Source organism: Tauraco erythrolophus, chromosome 15 (genome assembly GCF_009769465.1).
Source record: "Tauraco erythrolophus isolate bTauEry1 chromosome 15, bTauEry1.pri, whole genome shotgun sequence".
Classification (NCBI taxonomy): domain Eukaryota; kingdom Metazoa; phylum Chordata; class Aves; order Musophagiformes; family Musophagidae; genus Tauraco; species Tauraco erythrolophus.
Window position 1 is genome coordinate 20,517,750 of NC_141479.1, and position 19,132 is coordinate 20,536,881.

Genomic DNA, 19,132 nt, shown 5'->3' on the forward strand with positions numbered 1-19,132 from the left:
AGTCGGAAACCGCTGCCTGCCCGCGGGGGGAGGAAAAGGAGGAAACCGTTCTTGCCCCGTGTGAGGATCGAACTCACGACCTTCAGATTATGAGACTGACGCGCTACCTACTGCGCTAACGAGGCTCCTCGAACAACGTTGTTCCGCGTAGCGCTGTTCTGCCGGACCACGCGGCCGCACCCCCACCGGTTTTCCCAGGGCCTTCCCGGTGCTGACACCCGGTTATTGCTATTTCTCGGGGCGCTGCCTGAGAAACCTTGGTCCTCGAGGTTTTTTCCCAAATTTATTCTCTTCCCATACTTTTCTGCAAGACAGACCTGACATCTTTTTGCAAATGGCTCCTCTTTCCCATGCCGTTCTGCAAAACGGGATTTCAGGATTCCCCAACATCCTCATCCAGCTCCGCTGGCCGGGAATGGACTGTGAAGTCCCCATTGACAACACACTCGCAAGGAAATCAAGTTGTTTCCACATAATTACAAAAATTACAGCCAACTTCGATTGCGCCTCTGCCGTGGAGAGTTGCTGTTTGACTGGGATTTCCGCACTGGAATGAATTCCATGCAGTCACTGAAGGGCTCAGCAGAAGAGGGTCCCCTGTGACGCCGGCAGAAATGCTGCCCTGAATCCTAATCGACAGGCTCCACCCTCAGCGAGGGTCTCAAGGCAGCGGTCACGGTGACAATCAAGTATAAATTGGAAGAAGATGGGAAAACAGATATTTAATTGCTGCGGAAAATCTCCAAACATCGCCAGAAGAATCACTGCAAGGAGGCCCTTCATCTGCAGACTGAGCAACTGGCAGAAGATGAAGGAGGAACAGACCTTTGGATGTCAGTCCCACCAGACATGAAGAGATGTTTGGGTTGCGTTGGACAGTCCAAGGATTTTGCCAAGGGTCTAGTGGGTAGCTCTTGTTGTCAGGGGGAAAATACCCTGATTTCCAAGGATCTGGCTGGCCGTGCGTACGGGACGATCGGATGATGAGTCCGGGCTGCAAGGCTCGTGGCACGAACAAAATTGCAGCAACCACACGATGAGTAAACACATGGCTTCTTCCAGCCTGAACCGCTGCATTCCTCCCTCCGGCACTGCCCACGTGCAGAGCGAGGATGTCGTTGTTAATTGTGTGCCAAGGCTTTGGGGCTTCAGTGATGGACAAGTTTAGTGCCCACAGTTCTGATTAAATGACAAAAAGCTGCTCCAAGCATCTAAAACAAGGCACGTGGACAATGAGTCGCCTAAACCAAACATCAACTGTTTGGAAATACGTCTGTAGCTGTTTTCCACCTGTATTGAATCACACGGTTTTCCCCCTGTGTTCCATTACGCTCAGCTGGTACTCAAAGTCTCTGACACAGCTCTCGAAGGCCTTGTCATGTCTGTTTGTCTAGGAACTGATGGATTCATGGAAAGGACAGGAAAAGTACTGATGGCAAGGATTTTCGTGTGAATGAAACAAAAGATGTCCTTGGTGACATTGCCTCGAGCAGAAATTCAGTAGTCTACAGCACACACATGCTTTTCCCTCTTTTGCATTTTCTATTTTTATCTGAACTTTCTTCTTTCTCCTTTTCCTCTGAATGCTCCGGCTGTCCCTAATCACCCTAAAACCTTCTCTCCCTTTCCCTCATCCACCTGACCCGTATAATCTGACCTCCACGGACACTGAGCCAACTGCATCCTGCTCCATCCCTCAGTGACGAGACTTTCCCCCTGGCCCACTGACCCCTTTTCCAGTCCAACCCAGCAGCATGCAGGACAGCCCATCATAAATCCATGCCAATTCCCACAGAGATCCATCGCCTCATGCCCATTTCCTCCAGATTAAGAGGAAGAAGGGGAAAAGTCCGTCCCGCAGAAAGGCAGTGCCCACCACCACGGTGGCAAGGAACGAAGCCCAGCAAAGTTGGAGGCAATGGGACAAGCCCTGTGGGCTCTCAGTGCTCGAGGTGACCGCCTTTCCCCTTCCCATCAAGCAGAGTGAGGCAATCCCAGCCTTTCATCCCCTTAGGGAGGAGAAACAACCATTGTCTCTGCTCCAAGTTTCAAGACCTGGACAGAAAAGGTTTCTGGTGCTGCTCTGGCGGAGCATCACCCAATAGTTAGAAGCAGAGAGTCTGGAGGCTGGGCACAGCAAAGCTCCTCGGGGCCCAGAAGCAGAGCTCATAACTGAATATAACTTACAACTTCAGCATTTCCCACCCTGTCATCAGACTATAAAATTGGCACTTTCTCATCTATGTTACTGAATCCATTATCTGAATCTGCCAGCTTTGTTTGTGACGATAGGGAAAACAGTAAAAGTGTGTTATCATCATCTCCCATCCTCCGTGGCGCTACCAAGTGTCTGAGCACCTTTCTTTGGAAACAGCACCAGAATAATAGCCCAGAGCTTTCCAGCCCGGCTGTCTCGGGCAGGCAGCTTGCAGCCGTTACCACAGGGCTTTTGAAAAAGGATGTACCTAAAGGGAAAATTTTATTGGTTTATTTCCCTTCAGCAATTAAGGAGCTGATGCAGCTCTCGCTATAGTCAATTAGTCTTCATGCTCACTCTAAAGGGCTTTGGATTGGTCCCAAAATTAGTGTCCTCATTTTCTGTAATCCTGGAAGTGTTTACGCCTTCCCAGCCTCTGAGCGGGGATGAGCCAGCTGATGGTATATCCAGCCAATTATAACCTGAACAGCTAGGAGAGAATTATTTATTTTCCATTTGGCAAGAGGGACAGAAAAGTATGGCAAGGCAGCCCGAGACAGATGAACAAACCCTCTTTGCAAGCCCTGTTTGCCACACGAAGTACTTGCAGCATGTTTTTTTGGCGTAAGCCTGCAGTGCGATTTCTGCTTTGTAATAAGCATCCTTGGAGGCAGGACACTTGGAAGAGAGAATATTTCAATAGAAAGACCAAAGAATTCTGCTTTGGGTTTTGCGATGTACGTATTTTCATCTAAGATATCCTTTCCTTGCTGTTTTAAGCTGGAAAATAGCTCTTCTCTTCCCGATTTTAGTATTTCCCACCTCCTTCCTTTCTGTCTGGACATTGATCTCATCAGATTTTGCAGAATAAACTGATCAGTGGACAGACTGGGCTCTTCAGGGAAAATCCAGAGCACTGCAGAAGATGACTCAGGAAGGGTTTTACACCCTTCTGCTGCAGAGCTGAGCTCGGCACCCTCTCTTTATGAAAGAGGGTATGGTCTTTCTTCAACATACAGTCCTTGAAATGACGTATTAGTTGCTCTAATGATCAGCTGTGGTCATGAGTGCTCGGGGTCACTGAAGACTTAACAGCACTTCTACTAGAAGCAGTTGTTGTTTTTCCAGCTTTGGCCACATTCCAGCCTGAACGATTTCATTGTGCCCAACACCTCTGGCAGCCCAGTTCACGGAAGCATTATCCTATCTGGGACAGATCACAGGACAGGCAGGCAGGTGTTTGAGATGCTATAATAAGTCAGCTGCTGAGCAATGGTTGTGCAATCACAGGCAGCTCACCAAGCCTCTGCATGCCTCAGTTTCTCACAATGCAAATAACAATGTTGCTCACCAGCCCGGGCTGCAGCTCCAAGGATGCTGTTGCATCTTCCACAGCTAGGAGGAAATGGCCCACCTTTTGTAGGCAGGGCCTCAACCTTAGTTAATTAGTTAATTTCCAATCAGTTCAAGCCAGCTGGGTAATAATAATTGGATGCCACAATCCCCCCTTTTTGTTTTACCATTTTTTTTGTTTTTAGAGGAAAGTAAAGGCTTTACAGTGAGCAGAGACCCAATCCATTCATTCCAACTCCACCACACTTCCCTCCCATGAATATCACATCAGGGCTTGCAGCTTTACCTTCTTTACCAAAGGACTCTCGCTCCAGCCCTGGCTACTCTAGCTCCGGCAAGGGAGTCACAGTCCTCAAGGTCTCTCAGACATATCACATCAGGGTCACCAGATGTTGCTCACCAGCCTGATCTGCAGCTCCAAGGATGCTATTGCATCTTCCACAGCCAGGAAGAAATGGCCCACCTTTTGTAGGCAGGGTCTCAACCTTAGTTAATTAGTTAATTTCCAATCAATTCAAGCCAGCTGGGTAATAGTAATTGGATGCCACATAAAGAGAGTGTTTACTGCAGCCATCAGCTACGTAGTACTCGGTTAATATTTGAAAGTGTGTGGAATGGCTTAAATTCTAGGAGTATCAAAAATCAGCAGCAGACTTTGTTGCATGCTGTATTATTCCCCAATTTCCCTCCTATACCTCCCGCACTCACAGTCATTACTGCTTGCCAAGAGGTTATGGATCTTTTTGAGTGAAAGGTACTACATAAACATAAGTTATTGTTGCTTACATCAACTGATTTCCTGTCTTTCCTTGTGAAACCACTGGCTCCCATTTAAAACTTGATCCTGAAGCCAAGAAATGTTTGCTGGAACAGCAGTAGCAGCATTAACTGATGTCGGGTTATGGTCCATAGCGATGATGTCTTGGGCAAACAACCAGGTTTTAGCCAAACATTCTAAGAAAATGATGTTTTTGTGACAACGTTGCATACGTCTGTGTGTTAGTTTGGATTTGCCATCTAGAAAAGCATCTGTCTAATAATCTTGAAAGTGTTATATTCCAAAAGTCGTGTGAAATAGGTGGCCAGATAGAGGAGAGAGACAGCGTTAGTGTTCCCACTAAGACAGGGGCTCATCTGTTGTTAGACCTCAGAGAAAACCCACATAGGGAAAATGTTCTGCGAGTGGTTTCTTTAGTTTCACTTTTCTCAAATTACACTTTCATATCCCCACAAGAGAGATATTTTGTCATTCTTATCACTTCCAGCTAGAGTGCTCCTACCTTAGAGGGTGACTTCCGCAGAGAAATTTAAAGTTTGGGAATTTGTTCATAGGGTAGTCACCACCTCAAGGCAAATTTAAGATGAAAACTTCTCAGAAGAGTTATTTTAAGGCATTGCAAACAATTCACTCCAATCTGATTCTGTCTGAAAATCTCCAGTGGCTGCACACTGTATGAAAAAAATCAAGGCCCACGTTAATCTTTCGCTGAGCTAGATCGGTAAGAACAATTAATGAGAACATAACTGAGCGAAGGTATTTTGACTCAGGTTTAAATGCAAGTTACTCTCAGCATAGTGTCCTTTCTTTTATTTTATGGGGATTTTCTCTCTGTGTTTCTGGTGAATTTAATACTGCTGACAGCTGCTGAGCTAATAGCCCTAGACACTAAAGTGCTGTCTTCCAGCAAGGGTGTAGCACTGCGGAGGAATAGCTTTGCCTATTCACTGCAAAAAGCCTTTCCAGTACTCTTTTAGCAAAGAAATGAGGGGATCATTTATACACTCACTGTGTTGTGAGGCTGCTAATATGGAAACTCAGTTCTCTCTTGGGTTAGGGGTAAGTGGGAGTTTTTCCCCAGGGAAACGCTGTAAGTATCAGCTGAGGTTTGGAGTCATCATTCATACTGGCTTTTTAACAAAAAAAAAGCCCTCAACCTTCTTGAAGATATAAATATCGGAAAAGCCTGTTGTTTGGTTGGTTTTTTTTTTCACTTCAGACTGAAGATTTAGTATATTCTACTTTATAGGGTGCAGACACAAGGGTCTGAGCTGGGACCCAATCCCAGCTTGTGTTCTAACCTGCTCTGTAAGTTTGGGCAAATCCCATCTCTTTTGCTTCATGAGCAACTAGGACAGATATCGTAAGAGATTAGTTACCCCACCCTTCTCCCCGAGATGAGAACAATTCTGCCTAAACTGTTCAGAACAGATGTTTTACTAATTTCTGGTTAAATAAAAATATCCGATGGTGACTATTCCACTGCTTTCCTAGGCAATTTGTTCTGGTGCTCAACTATTCTTACCTTTAACCCAACGTCTAATTTCTATCGCCTTTTCCAAGATGTAAGCTCATTATTTCTTGTCCTAGACTCACTGCGTGCAGAGAAGAGCTAATTCCCTCCTGCTCTGCAGCAACCTTTTGCATATTTGAAGACGACAGAATGTCTCCTTTCAGTTACGTCTTCTCTTCTTCAGGCTAAATGCTTTGCAAAGTATTCTAAGACTAGAACAAAAATGCTCTGCAGGCTAGATTTTTAAAGGGCTCTGTTCCAGTGTAGTCATCAAGTTTGAAGCACGAGCATTTTCAAAAGCAGCGTTTTCTCACTAGGGATGGAGAATCGCACTTAGGCAGAGCTGGTCCCAAAGGCTATGTCCATGCTGTCGTTCCAACTGCGCCTAACACCTTCCTCAAATCCAGACTCGCCAACTGTCTGTGCTGTCGACACGCAGACACAGGCGAAGGCTGAGATGACGAGGGAAAGGTCAAGCGAGTCTCGGTGTGGATCTAAGTTTTCCTTCTCACAGTCTCTGCGGATTATTCATGAGCGGAACATGTGATAGCCCAGCCTGTCAGCAGATACTCTGATTGTGGCTCTCCCTAAGCACCATATGGATGCTTTCAGCCCAAGCTGTAGCCCTGCTAACAGTTGGTAGCATGGAGGAAAACCGCAGCGCTCGGTATTGCTGGCCCTGCCACCGGGAATCACCTGTACATCCCAAAACCAACGTGACGGGGTGATGGGGTTTCACTGGGGCTTGTCCTCCTGCCCGCAGGCACACAGCCTCTGGCACAATTCTGAGAGCATGGCAGGGTTTCCTCAGCCCAGAAAATGATTTTTAAAAGGCAGTCATTTAAATAAGAAAGAATTCTGTTGAAACAAAAATTTTTGACACCAGTTAATATGATACAGAATCCCAGAATGGTTTGGGTTGGAAGGGACCTTCAAGATGATCTAGTTTCACCCCCTTTGCCATGGGCAGGGACACCCTCCACTACACCAGGTTGCTCAAGGCCCCATCCAACCTGGCCTTGAACACTTCCAGGGATGGGGCAGCCACAGCTTCTCTGGGCAACCTGTTCCAGTGCCTCACCACCCTCAGAGGGAAGTATTTGGGATTGCTAGCTTAAGTTTCAGATGTATCAGCCTTCTCATGCTCATCCACGGACAGTGATGTGATGGATAGGGCATTCATAGACCTCAGGGCTGTTTTTCTTTCCTTTGTTAGTCACATCTTTTAATGGTCTCATCCTATAATTATACAGCCACCAGAACTGCATGACCCTGAATCACAAAATTGGGTAATGAACCCTCATCCCAGCGTGCGAGCGCAGCATCACTCCAACGCATCGTTCCACCCCAAAAAACGCAACCTCCCTGGTAATCTCTAAGCTGGTCAGAAACTGCTCCTCCTCCCAGTACTCCCTTTTCGATAAGCACACTGCTGGCTGCAAATTCCCTGTCCCTTCAGCCGCAGGAGTTGGATTGTACAGGGAGATCGTGTAGCCCTATTGCTGCAAAAATCATCCTTGTATTTCAAAACGCGGTGCTGGGATGTGAGGGATGGAGATAGGGATACGTGAGGGATGGAGAAAGGGATACATGAGGGATGGAGAAAGGGATACGTGAGGGATGGAGAAAAGGATATGTGAGGGATGGAGAAAGGGATACGTGAGGGATGGAGAAAAGGATATGTGAGGGCTCGAGAAAGGGATACGTGAGGGATGGAGAAGGAAAGGCTGCAGAAAGTCCACCACCAGCAGCTTGTGTCAGAAAGCTGCTAAAGGAGGAAACCGTTGGATGTTTTTAATCGCGACGCGGTCCCTGCAGGATGGACGTGAGCGCACTCGGCGCGCGGCTGGAATTGTTTGGGATCTGATCGATTCCTGGCAAACCGCGCCAGGCCGGGCGGAGGGCTCCAGAGTCAATCGAAACGCCCGGCAGGGCGGCGGTGGCTGCGCGCCCCGCGGAACGGGGCGCGGAGGCCGGCGCGCCCCGCCACACTCAAGATGGCGGCGGCGCCCGCCCCGCCACACTCAAGATGGCGCCACCGCGGCGGTGCGGTGCCCGCCCCGCCGTGACGCGCCGCGTCAGCTGACGGCGGAGCGGCCGGTGGTGGCGGCGGGGGGGGCGGGCGCCGGCACTTGGAGTCGTCGCCGCCGCCGCGCAGAGCCGCCGCCGGGCCTGAGGCCGAGCCGCCGCCGCCATGCCCTCGGAGAAGAGCTTCAAGCAGCGCCGCACCTTCGGTGAGCTCCCCGGGAAGGGACGCGGCGGGGCAGGGGCGCTGACAGGGCCCGCCGGCCGCCTCCGGGCCTCGTCGGTCGGCGGGCGGGCTGCGGGGGCGGCCGGCGGCGGCGGCCCTCGCTCCGGGGGGGGATCGGGGATCGGTGAGGCGGGGCGGGCGCAGATCCCGTTAGGAGCCGCGGAGATCCGCGGGCAGCCCGGGCCGCGGCCGGCGCCTGCTGACAGCGGCGATCCGCGGCCGGAGCGGGCGCGGCCGCCCCGCTCCGGTCACCGGCGTCGCCGCGCCGCTCCGCCGAGGGCTGTCCCCGGCTGCTGGGGCGGAAAGGGAGTCGGCGCCTGCTCGGGGCTGAAATCGAAACGAAATTTCTCCCCTCCGCGGCTGCGGGGCCGGGCCCGCCCCGCCAGGGCGGGCGAGCCTCTGCGGTGCGGGGCGAGAGGCTGGAAGCGCGGGCCGGGGGTCTGTGGCGGGGGCCCGGAGCGGGCGGTGAGCGAGGCGCGGAGGTGGGCAGCAGCGCGGTGCCCAGGTGAGCTCTGCCGAGCTGGGCTCGGGGGGGAGGAGATGGCCGCTCTGCATCCCCCGCTGCAGAATTCCCGGGAGCCTGGAAACATCGCTTGGCACCGTGCGCCGGGAGCTGCGCCTGCCCTTCCCTCCCGGCCTGTCTGCTCGGTGTCCGGCTGCGCTGTCGGCAGGACCATTAAGCTCCACTCGCAGTCCGGTACTGGGCGCGGGGTGAGGAGTTCTCTACCCCGGGAGCTGCGAGTGGAGCGGGATTTATCGCTCCTGTCTCCGCGTAGTTACTGGAAACTAGCAAGGCGTCGACAAGAGCTGTGCGTTGATGGCCGGGGAAAGGAGATTAGTTGCTTTCTAGAAGGAACAGCCTCGTAGAGCAGTGCCAGCACTTCTTTCCGTGCTGAGGATGGGACCAGAGCAGAGAGCTCAGTATCCATCCGTGTGTGTCGGTGATGCCGAAATGCTCCGAGCGTAACAAGAACTGTCAGCGTAACCCATTTCTGCGTGAACTGTAAAATCCCCTACGTAAAATGGAATGGACGGATGTAATTGATCCAGATTTTCTTTTCCTTCTGCCTTTGGGTTCAAGTCAAGCTGCTTAAGAGAGCTTTCTGGCGTGCCCACCCTTGTCTTTGCTGTTCTGTTAAACAGAAGCCGTTCTCCGCATTGGAGCGGAGAGAATTTGGATCTAACCGGGCCCATGTTTAAGCTGCCCTGTTTCTTGGAGTCTTCCAAAACTGTTGCTGACCCCGTCGCCTGTCAGCAGCCTCTGTCGCAGGTATTAAGTTCAGCTAGGATGGCAGCCAAGCAGTCGCCACCGCGACTGGTGTCGTCAGAGAACAGTGTTTATCTGTGGCTGGCTGAAGCCTGATGTTGAACACGCCGTATATGATAATCTCAGATTTGCCCCGTTTATGCTCTTTCTGCTGTGGGGAGTTCTGCTGAGTGACATTGCTGCAAACCAGCCTGTTTCAGCTGAAAAGTTCATCAGACCGCTCTGTGCTTGCTGGGTTGACAGTCGGTCTCATTCACTCCCCTGTCTCTTGTGTTTCTGGTTAATCTTAAAAAGTGCTTTAATTTTAATGAGCTGGTATCTCTGCCCTTGAAGTGTTAATGCTGGTCTGTAAGAGGGTGGATCGGGCTGCGGGACGTGAAGCAGGATGGCTTTCAGGTTTCTCGGTCTTGCAGGGAAGGCTTTGCATACTCCTCGCCTTAGTTCTGCTTGATTCACCTCCAGCTTAAAACCGTGATTCACGTGAGTTGCATTTCCTTACCGGGCTCGTGAAAACGCTCATGGCTGGATTTCATGCCCACGGACTTAATGGGGACTAATGCAGAGCTGGGCCGTGTTGTTGCTGAGTGACGGGACAGGTAGTGTGTCCTGTGCGTTGGCACACCAGCAGTGAGCTGGGCTGGCTGGTGCTGACCTAAGCTCTTCCTCTCCCATCAGCAGCACCTCTCCCTAGGTAGTTTCTGTTAAAGCTGTGATGCAACACTAAATCTTCTCTCGGAGAGGTGTTTATAAGGTGGAGACGGCCTGGAAAGCCGCTGGAAAGAACTGGAGAGGTTAAAATTGAGTTCACTGCATCTGCAAGTAGGCAGGGTATAAGCAGATGCAACTGCCTCTGGAAGCAACTGCGCCTGCTTGCTTTGGCTCGGGCGTGTGCTTTCGCCTGGTTTATAATATCTGTGCTATTAATATTTATGTCTGAGGAGAGGTGAACTTTATCCTGAAAGCTGGCACGGAGAGCGGGGGAATGTCTGAGTGCACAACAACCTACCGACGGCTTCTGCTACAATAGGTGCGGCACAATCCAAATGGAAAACTGTAATTCCGTAACACGAGTCGCGCAGCAGAGGCTGGTGCTGCCGGGCTTCGGCTCGGCTTGGGTCTCCAAGGATTGTTGACAACCTCCTCTTCGGAGATCTCGCAGAAATAGCACAGGGTACTTAGCCATTAACTTAGGTGGTGTAATTCGATGCTATAAATTTATGAGATTAAATGTCTGCTTTAGTGGGGGAGGAAGTTGTCTCCTTTAACACTTTCCAGGAGTCCCGGGCAGCGTGCGTGCAGTACGGGTCACCTTGAGTTACGGAGCAAAGCGTCATCTGTCAAAGGAGAGGTTTTACTGGTGACCTTGCTGTCCCGTTTGAAAACTGCTTTGCCTGAACTTGCTCTTGTGGCTTTTTACTAACATGCAGTCCATCCCTTCAGTGGTGGAGAAATCAAGTCGGGATGTTTGAACAGACTTTTTTTTCTAATCTCTTGCAGAGCAAAGAGTGGAAGATGTACGACTGATCCGAGATCAGCATCCAACTAAAATACCAGTAAGTCTGGTTCTTTTCATTTTTCACTTCAATTTTTAGTCTCGTGTTCTTTTTTGTAGTTAGAAACCTGTGAAAGAGCTGTCTTGATGAGACCAAATTAAAATTTGGCCGTTCAGGGTTGTTAAGCCTGAATTTCGGAAACATTCTTAAACTGGTAACTGGCAGTGAGTGTGGCAGAGCGAGGTGCTAGCTGGGGACGGGAGGAAACGGGGTTTCCTGTCTATTGCAGTTGCATGTTGTAACTTCAAAGAAAACCACACCCAGGCTGAGCTCCGAGATACTCCAGAGTGTTCAGCTCTTCTCATCTCAGTGTTTTTCTTCTCCAAGAGTCTGCAAAGACTAACCAAGAAGAACACACAGTGATGTAGAGACAGATACGGCTTTCATCACCAGTGTGTGCTGAGAAAGCCAGAAACACTTGTCTTCTGGGAAACGGGCCTTTGCTTGAGGTCTCCAGAAATGATGCTTGGCTGTCAAACTCTTCCATCGAGTATTGGGCCACCTCAAAGAGGGGATCACCTCTCACTTCGTCACTCTTCTTTAGCTGGTCAGCTCCAAATGCTGCCTGGATTTTTATTTTCTTTTATTTATGGCATCCTCAAGGTTGCACATGCAAAGCTAAGCATCCCAGGAAACAAAAGGCAGCGATCGTGAGCTATTGCTGATGAGTTCTCACAACTGGGGGGCTTTCCTGTGATGGCTGTCACCGCAGTGAGCCATAAATGCAGCCGTCCTTATGGCCGTTTGGTGGAACAGGGAAAGTCTTGGGAGATTTTAGGGGTCAGAAGAGAGAACTTGATTGGATACCTCAGCCTTTGGCTCTCAGTGATGAGAGCTGGTGATCCCTGTGAGTGGAAAATCTTCCGTGAACAAACGGCAAACCGTCTGCAGTTCCAGTAGGGATTCATCAGCTCCTGCAGTTGTTGCCTCCACGTCAAGTTGAAACCGAAAGATTTTCGGTTTCCCTTTAGCTTTTGAAGTGCTTCACCTCAAAGCTGCTGCTGCTTCACTACGCTGTAGGGCACGGGAACGAGTAATATTTCATAGCAGAGATTTTCTGACTTTTCTGGAGCACGCAGTTTTCCCGAAAGGCGTTTCCTAACAAATGTTGTTTCCTGACAGAAGATGGCTTTTTCACCCACCTGTCACAGATCACTTAGCTGTAGCCCCCAAGCTCTGTGACCACGGATTGACAGCCATTGATTGAGAGCACAGCTCTCATTTGAAGTCAGCTGTAGATGTATTACTAGCAAAAACTGAGAGGCACCCAAGCACCTTGCTGAAGATGCAGTGATGCACACTCACAACTATGGCAGAGGCCTGCTGGCATCCCTGGAGTCTTCCTGAGGTTGCCTGTCCATTTCCTAGCTTGACTCACTGCCTCGTTATTATCATTAGCAGGATGAGATAGTTGGCAACGTCACGCTAGATGGAAAATCCCTCCTGTGCTGTCAACATCCTTCATTTTACTGTTAGAAGTACTTTCTACTGGTTATGGTCTACCTTTTTCACAACAGCGTGGTGGGTTTTTTTTTTCCAGAATGAGCCAGCATTTATTTAAACTGGCGTAAGGAAGTCTTTCTCTGATATAATTAAATTGGCTCAATATCTCTTCACCTCCTGTGCTGTCAACATCCTTCATTTTACTCTTGGAAATACTTTCTACTGGTTATGGTCTACTTTTTTCACAACAGCATGGTTTGGGGTTTTTTTTCCAGAATGAGCCAGCATTTATTTTAACTGGCATAAGGAAGTCTTTCCCTGATACAATTAAATTGGCTCAGTATCTCTTCACCTGTGCAACTTTTGAATATCAACACAGCCAGACCCCGTGAGCATGGAAGCAGTCCAAGTGAATGGTGTCACATAGCTACTGTTGATTTTAAAACAACAAAACCCACATGGCTGTGGAGACAGGAGCGCACGAATTCTGAGATCATTTCTTAAAAGCAGGAACTAAATACAGTTGCTGGGCAGGGTGCTGCTTAAATTGGCCAGTCTGCAATTTCCTCGTGAGTTAAGCAGTTACTACATAACAATCTTGACAGAATTACTGGTTCCTGAGCGTGCTGTCTGGAGGTTAAGGAGGAGGAAATCCTCTCCTTTGAGGCTTCAGAACCTTCAAAAGTAGCTTCCTCTCGTGTGTTAGAGTAAGCATGGAAGGTGAGTGGAGCAGCATACTGATCTGGAGGTGTAGTTCTTAGAAAGAGATGGCCTGAAACTGGAGAGATGCTAGTGAAAACTGCTTGAGTTTGCAGACTTCCGTAGCAGCCCAGGTCAGCCACCGTAATGTGTTAGAGGGAAGCGTGCCGTGTCTTTCCTGAGGTTTCCTTGGGGCTGGGTAGTTCAGTGCTAGATTAAATGATGCCAGCAAGTGAACTGTTCTAAAACTGCACCAAAGCTGTGGATGCTGCTGTTAAACCCCTGCCTGTTACCCCTTCGTGCAGTGACTCCTGCAAAGAGAACAGGAGGAGCACGTGAAGATGATTACAGTAGTTCCTTTTCAGATTCCAGATCCTGCATTCACAAGTGAAGGGAGATGGAGTTCAGCGGAAATGCCGGTACTTTGCTGTGTTTGAAATGGAGGGGGGAGATGAGGGCACCAGACACCGTTCCTGCCTTTCACATCTTCTCCTCCTTTCTTTTTGTTTCTTCTTAGGTGATCATTGAAAGGTACAAGGGAGAGAAGCAGCTTCCAGTTTTGGATAAGACCAAGTTCCTGGTGCCGGATCATGTCAACATGAGCGAGCTAATCAAAATTATCAGGTAGTATGCCGTGATTTCAGTGTAAGCTGCATCAACCTCAGACTAGGATTCTTTGTTGATTCCCCACCTTGGTATGCATTTGGGAGTTCTCTGAATGGAGAATTCATCTAACGAGCGCTTGGTATCATCGCTAGGATAAATCCATGAGAAGGTGCTTTTCCTTTGGCTTGGCTGGAAAAAAAAAAAACTCTGAAAAGAACTGAGCTGTTAAGTCTGCGTTCAAGAGAAATAACTGGTTCCCAGAGGTGTAGGAGGGAGTCTGGGGCTGTGAATCCCTGTCTAACATGGGTGCTTCTGGCCCAGGGCTCCAGTGCTTCCTGCTTGGCTATTTTAGGATAACTTCTCAGTGTTCTGCCTGGGAGTCCCTCTCCGGAATGCCAGCCTCTTCCCACCCGCTGGATGGGGAGCTTGGGCTCATAGCCAGAGCTCTGAGCTGTTGCTTAGGGTCGATGTTGGCATCTTTTGATCGTGAAATGAGGTTTCCCTCAACGACAGCGTTGAGGCCTGAAAAACACCCGTTCAGACCAGTGTCTTTTTGTCCCAGCTGTTGGCACAGGCTGTGGGTTGAGTACTGCTCTGCTCTGGTGCCTGAGCTTTGCTTACAAGAAAAGGCAAAGGGGAAGCAGCCATGGAGCAGAAGTTGTGTGGTCTAAAACTGCGGTCAGAAATTCTGCTAGAAGTAGGTTTCTCCTGGCTTAGGAGGAGTATTGGATTAGTAGGGGTTCTCAAGTGGTAAACTGGGAAGTTCACAGCAAACCAGAGTTTGCTTGTTGTTGGTCACGGTGTGGCAGAGAGTTGGTTTGTGGAGGCCACAAGGTGTGAAAACTGAGAGTTGTCCCATGTGTCCAAACAGTTCCCTGCTTCTGAGGCTGGTACAAAAACTGTCTGTCACAAGCAGATCCCAGCTCATACATGAATAAGGAAGTGGGATAGGGTTTATGAAGCAGGAACTGGATTACTTAGGTCTTCCAGAATTTCTCAAGAACATTAAAGGCCCTGGGCAGAAAGGTTCAGAGCAAGCTGAAGGATTTTCCAAACCTTTTTTCTTTGGCTTTATTGTTAATAGATGACTTGGAACCAGCTGGAGATGGTCCTCAGCCAGCTCCTCTCATGCATAGCGAAGCCTGTCCTTCCCAACCCTCAGATAGCTGCTGCCTTCTCTCAGCCTGCTGTCTCTGGAGTGGTTAGAGCTTGGTTTTGGAAGGGTCCTTTCCCAGAGCTGGGGCTGGGAGGCTAAATAAATCCTTATTTCCAGCTGCTGCTGCCCCTCAGCAGCGAGCGGAAGCGGCAGGAAGCTCTTCTGATCTGTGGTTCTGCCCTTCTTTCTTTGGTTGCACCTCCAGATATCCGACTTCCTTGTCCTTACTCGGTCTATGAAGTAGTAAGAGGGCTCCTCTCTGCAAATGTGCTCACCAGTAGTCAGTTTAGCAGAAATACCTATTTTCCCCAGCCGGAGTGGGCGATCCAAGGGATCCCCTAAGTTAGATGTTTACCGTGCCACGCAGTCTGTGAAGGCTGGTGCTCTCTGCCCTTTCCACCATGCTTCTCCTGGGAGGGAAGCAGAATGCTCCAAAGGTTAAACGAGGAGCACCTCTTCCTTTTCCCTTCAGTTTAACGCCCTTCTGGAGCACAGCTTTTCCAGTGACGTTTGACTGGACTCAGCAGATGAGTAAAATACAACTTTGAGGTGGGAAGCGAATGCCTTCTCCATGGGCAGGGCTGCTGTGGGTGGGGACGTGTCACTGCTGACAGTGGTGGAGGACTTTGTTTTGCCATCTGTCCTAAAGCCTGTGTTACCTTGAGTGGAAATGCGTGGTCATCACTGTGAAACTCCTTCCCTCCTCCGCTCCCCCCACCTCCCCCCCAACAGGCGACGCCTGCAGCTGAACTCCAACCAGGCGTTCTTCCTCCTGGTGAACGGCCACAGCATGGTGAGCGTTTCCACGCCCATATCCGAGGTGTACGAGAGCGAGAAGGACGAGGACGGGTTCCTCTACATGGTGTACGCCTCTCAGGAGACTTTCGGAGTGCAATCTTCTGTCTAAGACACGCGAGCGGCTTCTAGCCTAGGATTTTGGTTTACCCTTGGCCATCACCCCCACTCTTCCCCACACGCACCCCAGGGAAAGAAACGGATGTCACCTCCACTCTCCGTACCTTAGCGTAGTCTTGCTTTAGCAGGTGTCTCATCTTACCTTGCCTTGTTTGTGACTATTAAACAGAACAGACGAGCACCTCCAGCTTTGAAACCTGCTGTAATATTCCACACAGGCACATTTACATTTCTGGACTTGACGAACGGAACCCGGTTGTGCATGTGACAATTGCAAATAAAGGGACACTCGATTGACTCGTAACAAAGAGGCACCAGGGAGGAGCTAAAGTGTTTCCTGTGACAGTTTGCTGGAAAATCTCCCTATGATTCCTTAAAGTTTTTTGTTGTTTTTTTTAAAAAAAAAATGGGAAGGCTTCTCATGAGAGCAAATACATTTTAATGTTCCAAAGCGGAGCTTTGTCTTCTGCAGCTCGATGAGACAGTGCTGCAGCGAGTTGAGGCGAGTGCTTGGGGTGAGCTGGGGGAGAACAACTCTTTTTGTCTCCGTTTTTTTTTTTTGTGGCACTGCAAAACTTAGGAACGGTGCCAGTTTCTGAAATACTCATACCAAACACCACAGCTTTATTGTAGTTTTAGGAAGTTGTTTAACTGTAAAATACACACCTGGACAGGCAACATTGAAACAAACTCCAGTCTGTTAGAAATTTCCAATATCTGTGCGTTTAGTGAAACACTATTGTTCATACGAGCTCGATTCCAAAAGATCATCCCCCCCCAGCCAGGAGGTTTGCCATTCCCTTGCCCGGCAGAGAGTCTGCTGGGAGAAGGTAGCCGAGGGACTGGGGGCTGTCGGATGTGTGCACCTGAGCTGCGAGCAGAGCCCGTATCGCTGGCGGTCTCGGGAGCGCTGCCCGGCCTCGCCGTCTCCATCTGCTCGGCGGGGTGGGCGCATGGAAGCACCTCCGTACCGACCGCCGGACTCGGGACGTGCCACTGGAATTACGGACTCATGCTGCCTGTAGCCAGCCTGTCACTTGTTTTGCATGTCAGCACCGGGGGGGGTCAGGGAGAACTGCTTTTAGAAGCAGCTCACGCCCAGGAGTTGCTTTTTGAGAGTTGACGAACAAACGATTTATTATTTTTTTTTCCCATGGCTAAGTCTCCTGCTGCTTGCACGGGGTTTGGAAGATGGTGGGTGTTGCTGCTGTCCTGAGCAGGGAGGCAGCGTGTGGAGAGGAAAGGTCTCTCGTAGGAGCTGTGGTTTTCCTCCAGGGTCAAGTGAAGTGGAGCAGGATGAGATTCCTCTTGTATATTACGTGTCTGTGAACTAACTACATCTGTTACTGGAAGCTGATTTACTACAACGGGGGGGAAAAGAAGCAATACTACTGCGTCCTGGCACGCTGGCTCAGTAGGGTGTACAGTTTGTACCTGTCTACACCTCCTTGCATGCATCTCGTTCACGCTTCCTTCTGATTTTTTATGGTTCTTTGTGTTTTTACTCCAACGTGAACTTTTAAATGCCGCTTGTTCCGTGTTTAGTTTTGTTCGTGTAAGAAATTGTTTAACTCATAACTGACAACCATACTTGTAATTACAACGTGATTGACTGATATTCCTGTACAAAATGTTGCTTTTTTTAAAATTAATACAGTGCTGATACGGATGGGTTACATCCCAACTTCATGCTGGCTTGTGTGGTTATTTCTGGACACCTTGCTTAAAGCGGACCGCTGTAGGGAGGGGCACAGGGAGGTCTGCTCCAGCACGCACGAGGTGGGGAACTGGGTCCTGCTGACAACCACCAGACACTTTGTACTGAAACCTTGGATCCTGATGGTCATGAACACCTCGCAGAAGGAGCTACCGCCCTCCAGAAGGAGGAATTCCAGGTGTAAAGCAGTTCTGCTCTCTAGATGGGTGTGGACCAGCGCGTGCCCGCACGCAGACATGGTGCCATATCCCTGTTTCGTTTCTGCTCCTGCTCGACCAACCTCTCCCTCAAGGCTTCAGAATCCTGCTGCTCCTCAGGAGTGACCCTGGGCACCAGCCACAAAAGGTTTAAGGTTTTTGCTTACCCCAACCTGCAGCTGCTTGTGCAGATGTGCCCTGTGTGAGGGGTGAGCCAGGGTGGCAGAGCAGAGCCCGGGGGGCTCGGCTGGTGCCTTCCCTGCTCCTCCTTCCTCCCCTTCCAGCTTCCCCTTCCCTGTGAAATGGGGGATGCGCTGTAAGGGATCTGTGATTCACGAGCAGATGTGTGTGGGTGGAGAGACAGCAAAAGTAATAAAGGGAATTTAAAAAAAAATAATAATGTCCCTGGTAACTGCCAAGCTGGAGAAGCCCCCCATGCAGATGAAACCCCTTTAAATTAAAAAAAAAAAATACAAAGGGATTCTGTTTAACTCTTTATTTTCCATACATTAAATTTACTCAGATAAAAACATTCTAAAAATGTACAATTTTACTTTTAACAAAGTATAATAAAACATAAAAATCCCAATACCAGAATACTTGACATTTACAATTCAAAATCAAATTAGCTGAATATTAAATATTTACAAAACTATTTAAAATATTTATAAAGTTACATGCACAATTTGTAATACTAGAATTGACCGAAGTAAAAGAAATGGCTCAAATGGGAGCAGGAGTTTCCTTCATTCCTAGTGGAAAGTCATGTCCAAGAGAAGCTGTTAATCTGCACTTGAAAACACACAGGATTTGCTTTCTGCTTCAGTACCAACACGTTTCTTGCTGACGTAGGAAAAATTGAAGAGAGCAGACGGGTAGTTCCAAGGGTTTACTACAAGCGGTGGGAAGGGCTACCGGGGCCTCGACCACCAAAAGTGTTTTCCAGGCTCAATTACATGGATTTCTGTCCAGCTTTGCCCACACCCATCTCATTTAACAGGCGTTGCAGGCTACCCCGCATCCACAGCTCCGCGTATCCGTGCCCTGCGATGAACAAAGAGACAGCTATCCCACAGGCAGGGGTTCCGGATGACGGCGTTATTTCGGGAAGCAGCGCTGCTCTGCTGAACGCCGCGGACTACGTTTAATTTTGGAGTGCCAGGGAGAAACAGCACGAGCCAGAATCGTGGCTAACAGGAAAGCTCTCGCGTTCGACTGTTATTTCCAGAAGCTTGGCGCTTAATTCACCAAAATCTAACGACGTGGTGGTATGAAAAAGTTCCACAAAAAGCGGAGTGCGACGTGCTGTTTTAAGGAAAAGCCTCGTGGAACTCTCGGATGGATGCCCCGCTTGCTAAAACAAGGCTTCCCTCTTCGCCCTCCTGCTGTTCAGCGTCGAGCCTGGCGTATTTATTAATGCTTCATTTGCAGACTGCCAGCGTGAGGAGGAGTTTGCTGGAAATTCCATCCTGTTTCCGGGATTTCCA

The 19,132-nt window shown here is 49.4% G+C and overlaps 1 protein-coding gene and 1 non-coding gene across 2 annotated transcripts; one reads left to right on the plus strand and one right to left on the minus strand.

Moving 5' to 3' along the window:
* Positions 1 to 52: 52 nt before the first annotated feature.
* Positions 53 to 125, minus strand: TRNAM-CAU (transfer RNA methionine (anticodon CAU)). Its single transcript has one exon. It is a non-coding gene; the product is annotated as a tRNA-Met (tRNA).
* A 7,875-nt stretch (positions 126 to 8,000) lies between these two features.
* Positions 8,001 to 17,420, plus strand: MAP1LC3B (microtubule associated protein 1 light chain 3 beta). The gene is made up of 4 exons (XM_086620909.1): positions 8,001 to 8,075; positions 10,857 to 10,912; positions 13,572 to 13,678; positions 15,549 to 17,420. Exons 1-4 carry the CDS (start codon positions 8,036 to 8,038, stop codon positions 15,721 to 15,723), a joined length of 378 nt encoding a protein of 125 aa, XP_086477035.1. The 5' UTR covers positions 8,001 to 8,035; the 3' UTR covers positions 15,724 to 17,420.
* Positions 17,421 to 19,132: the final 1,712 nt, after the last annotated feature.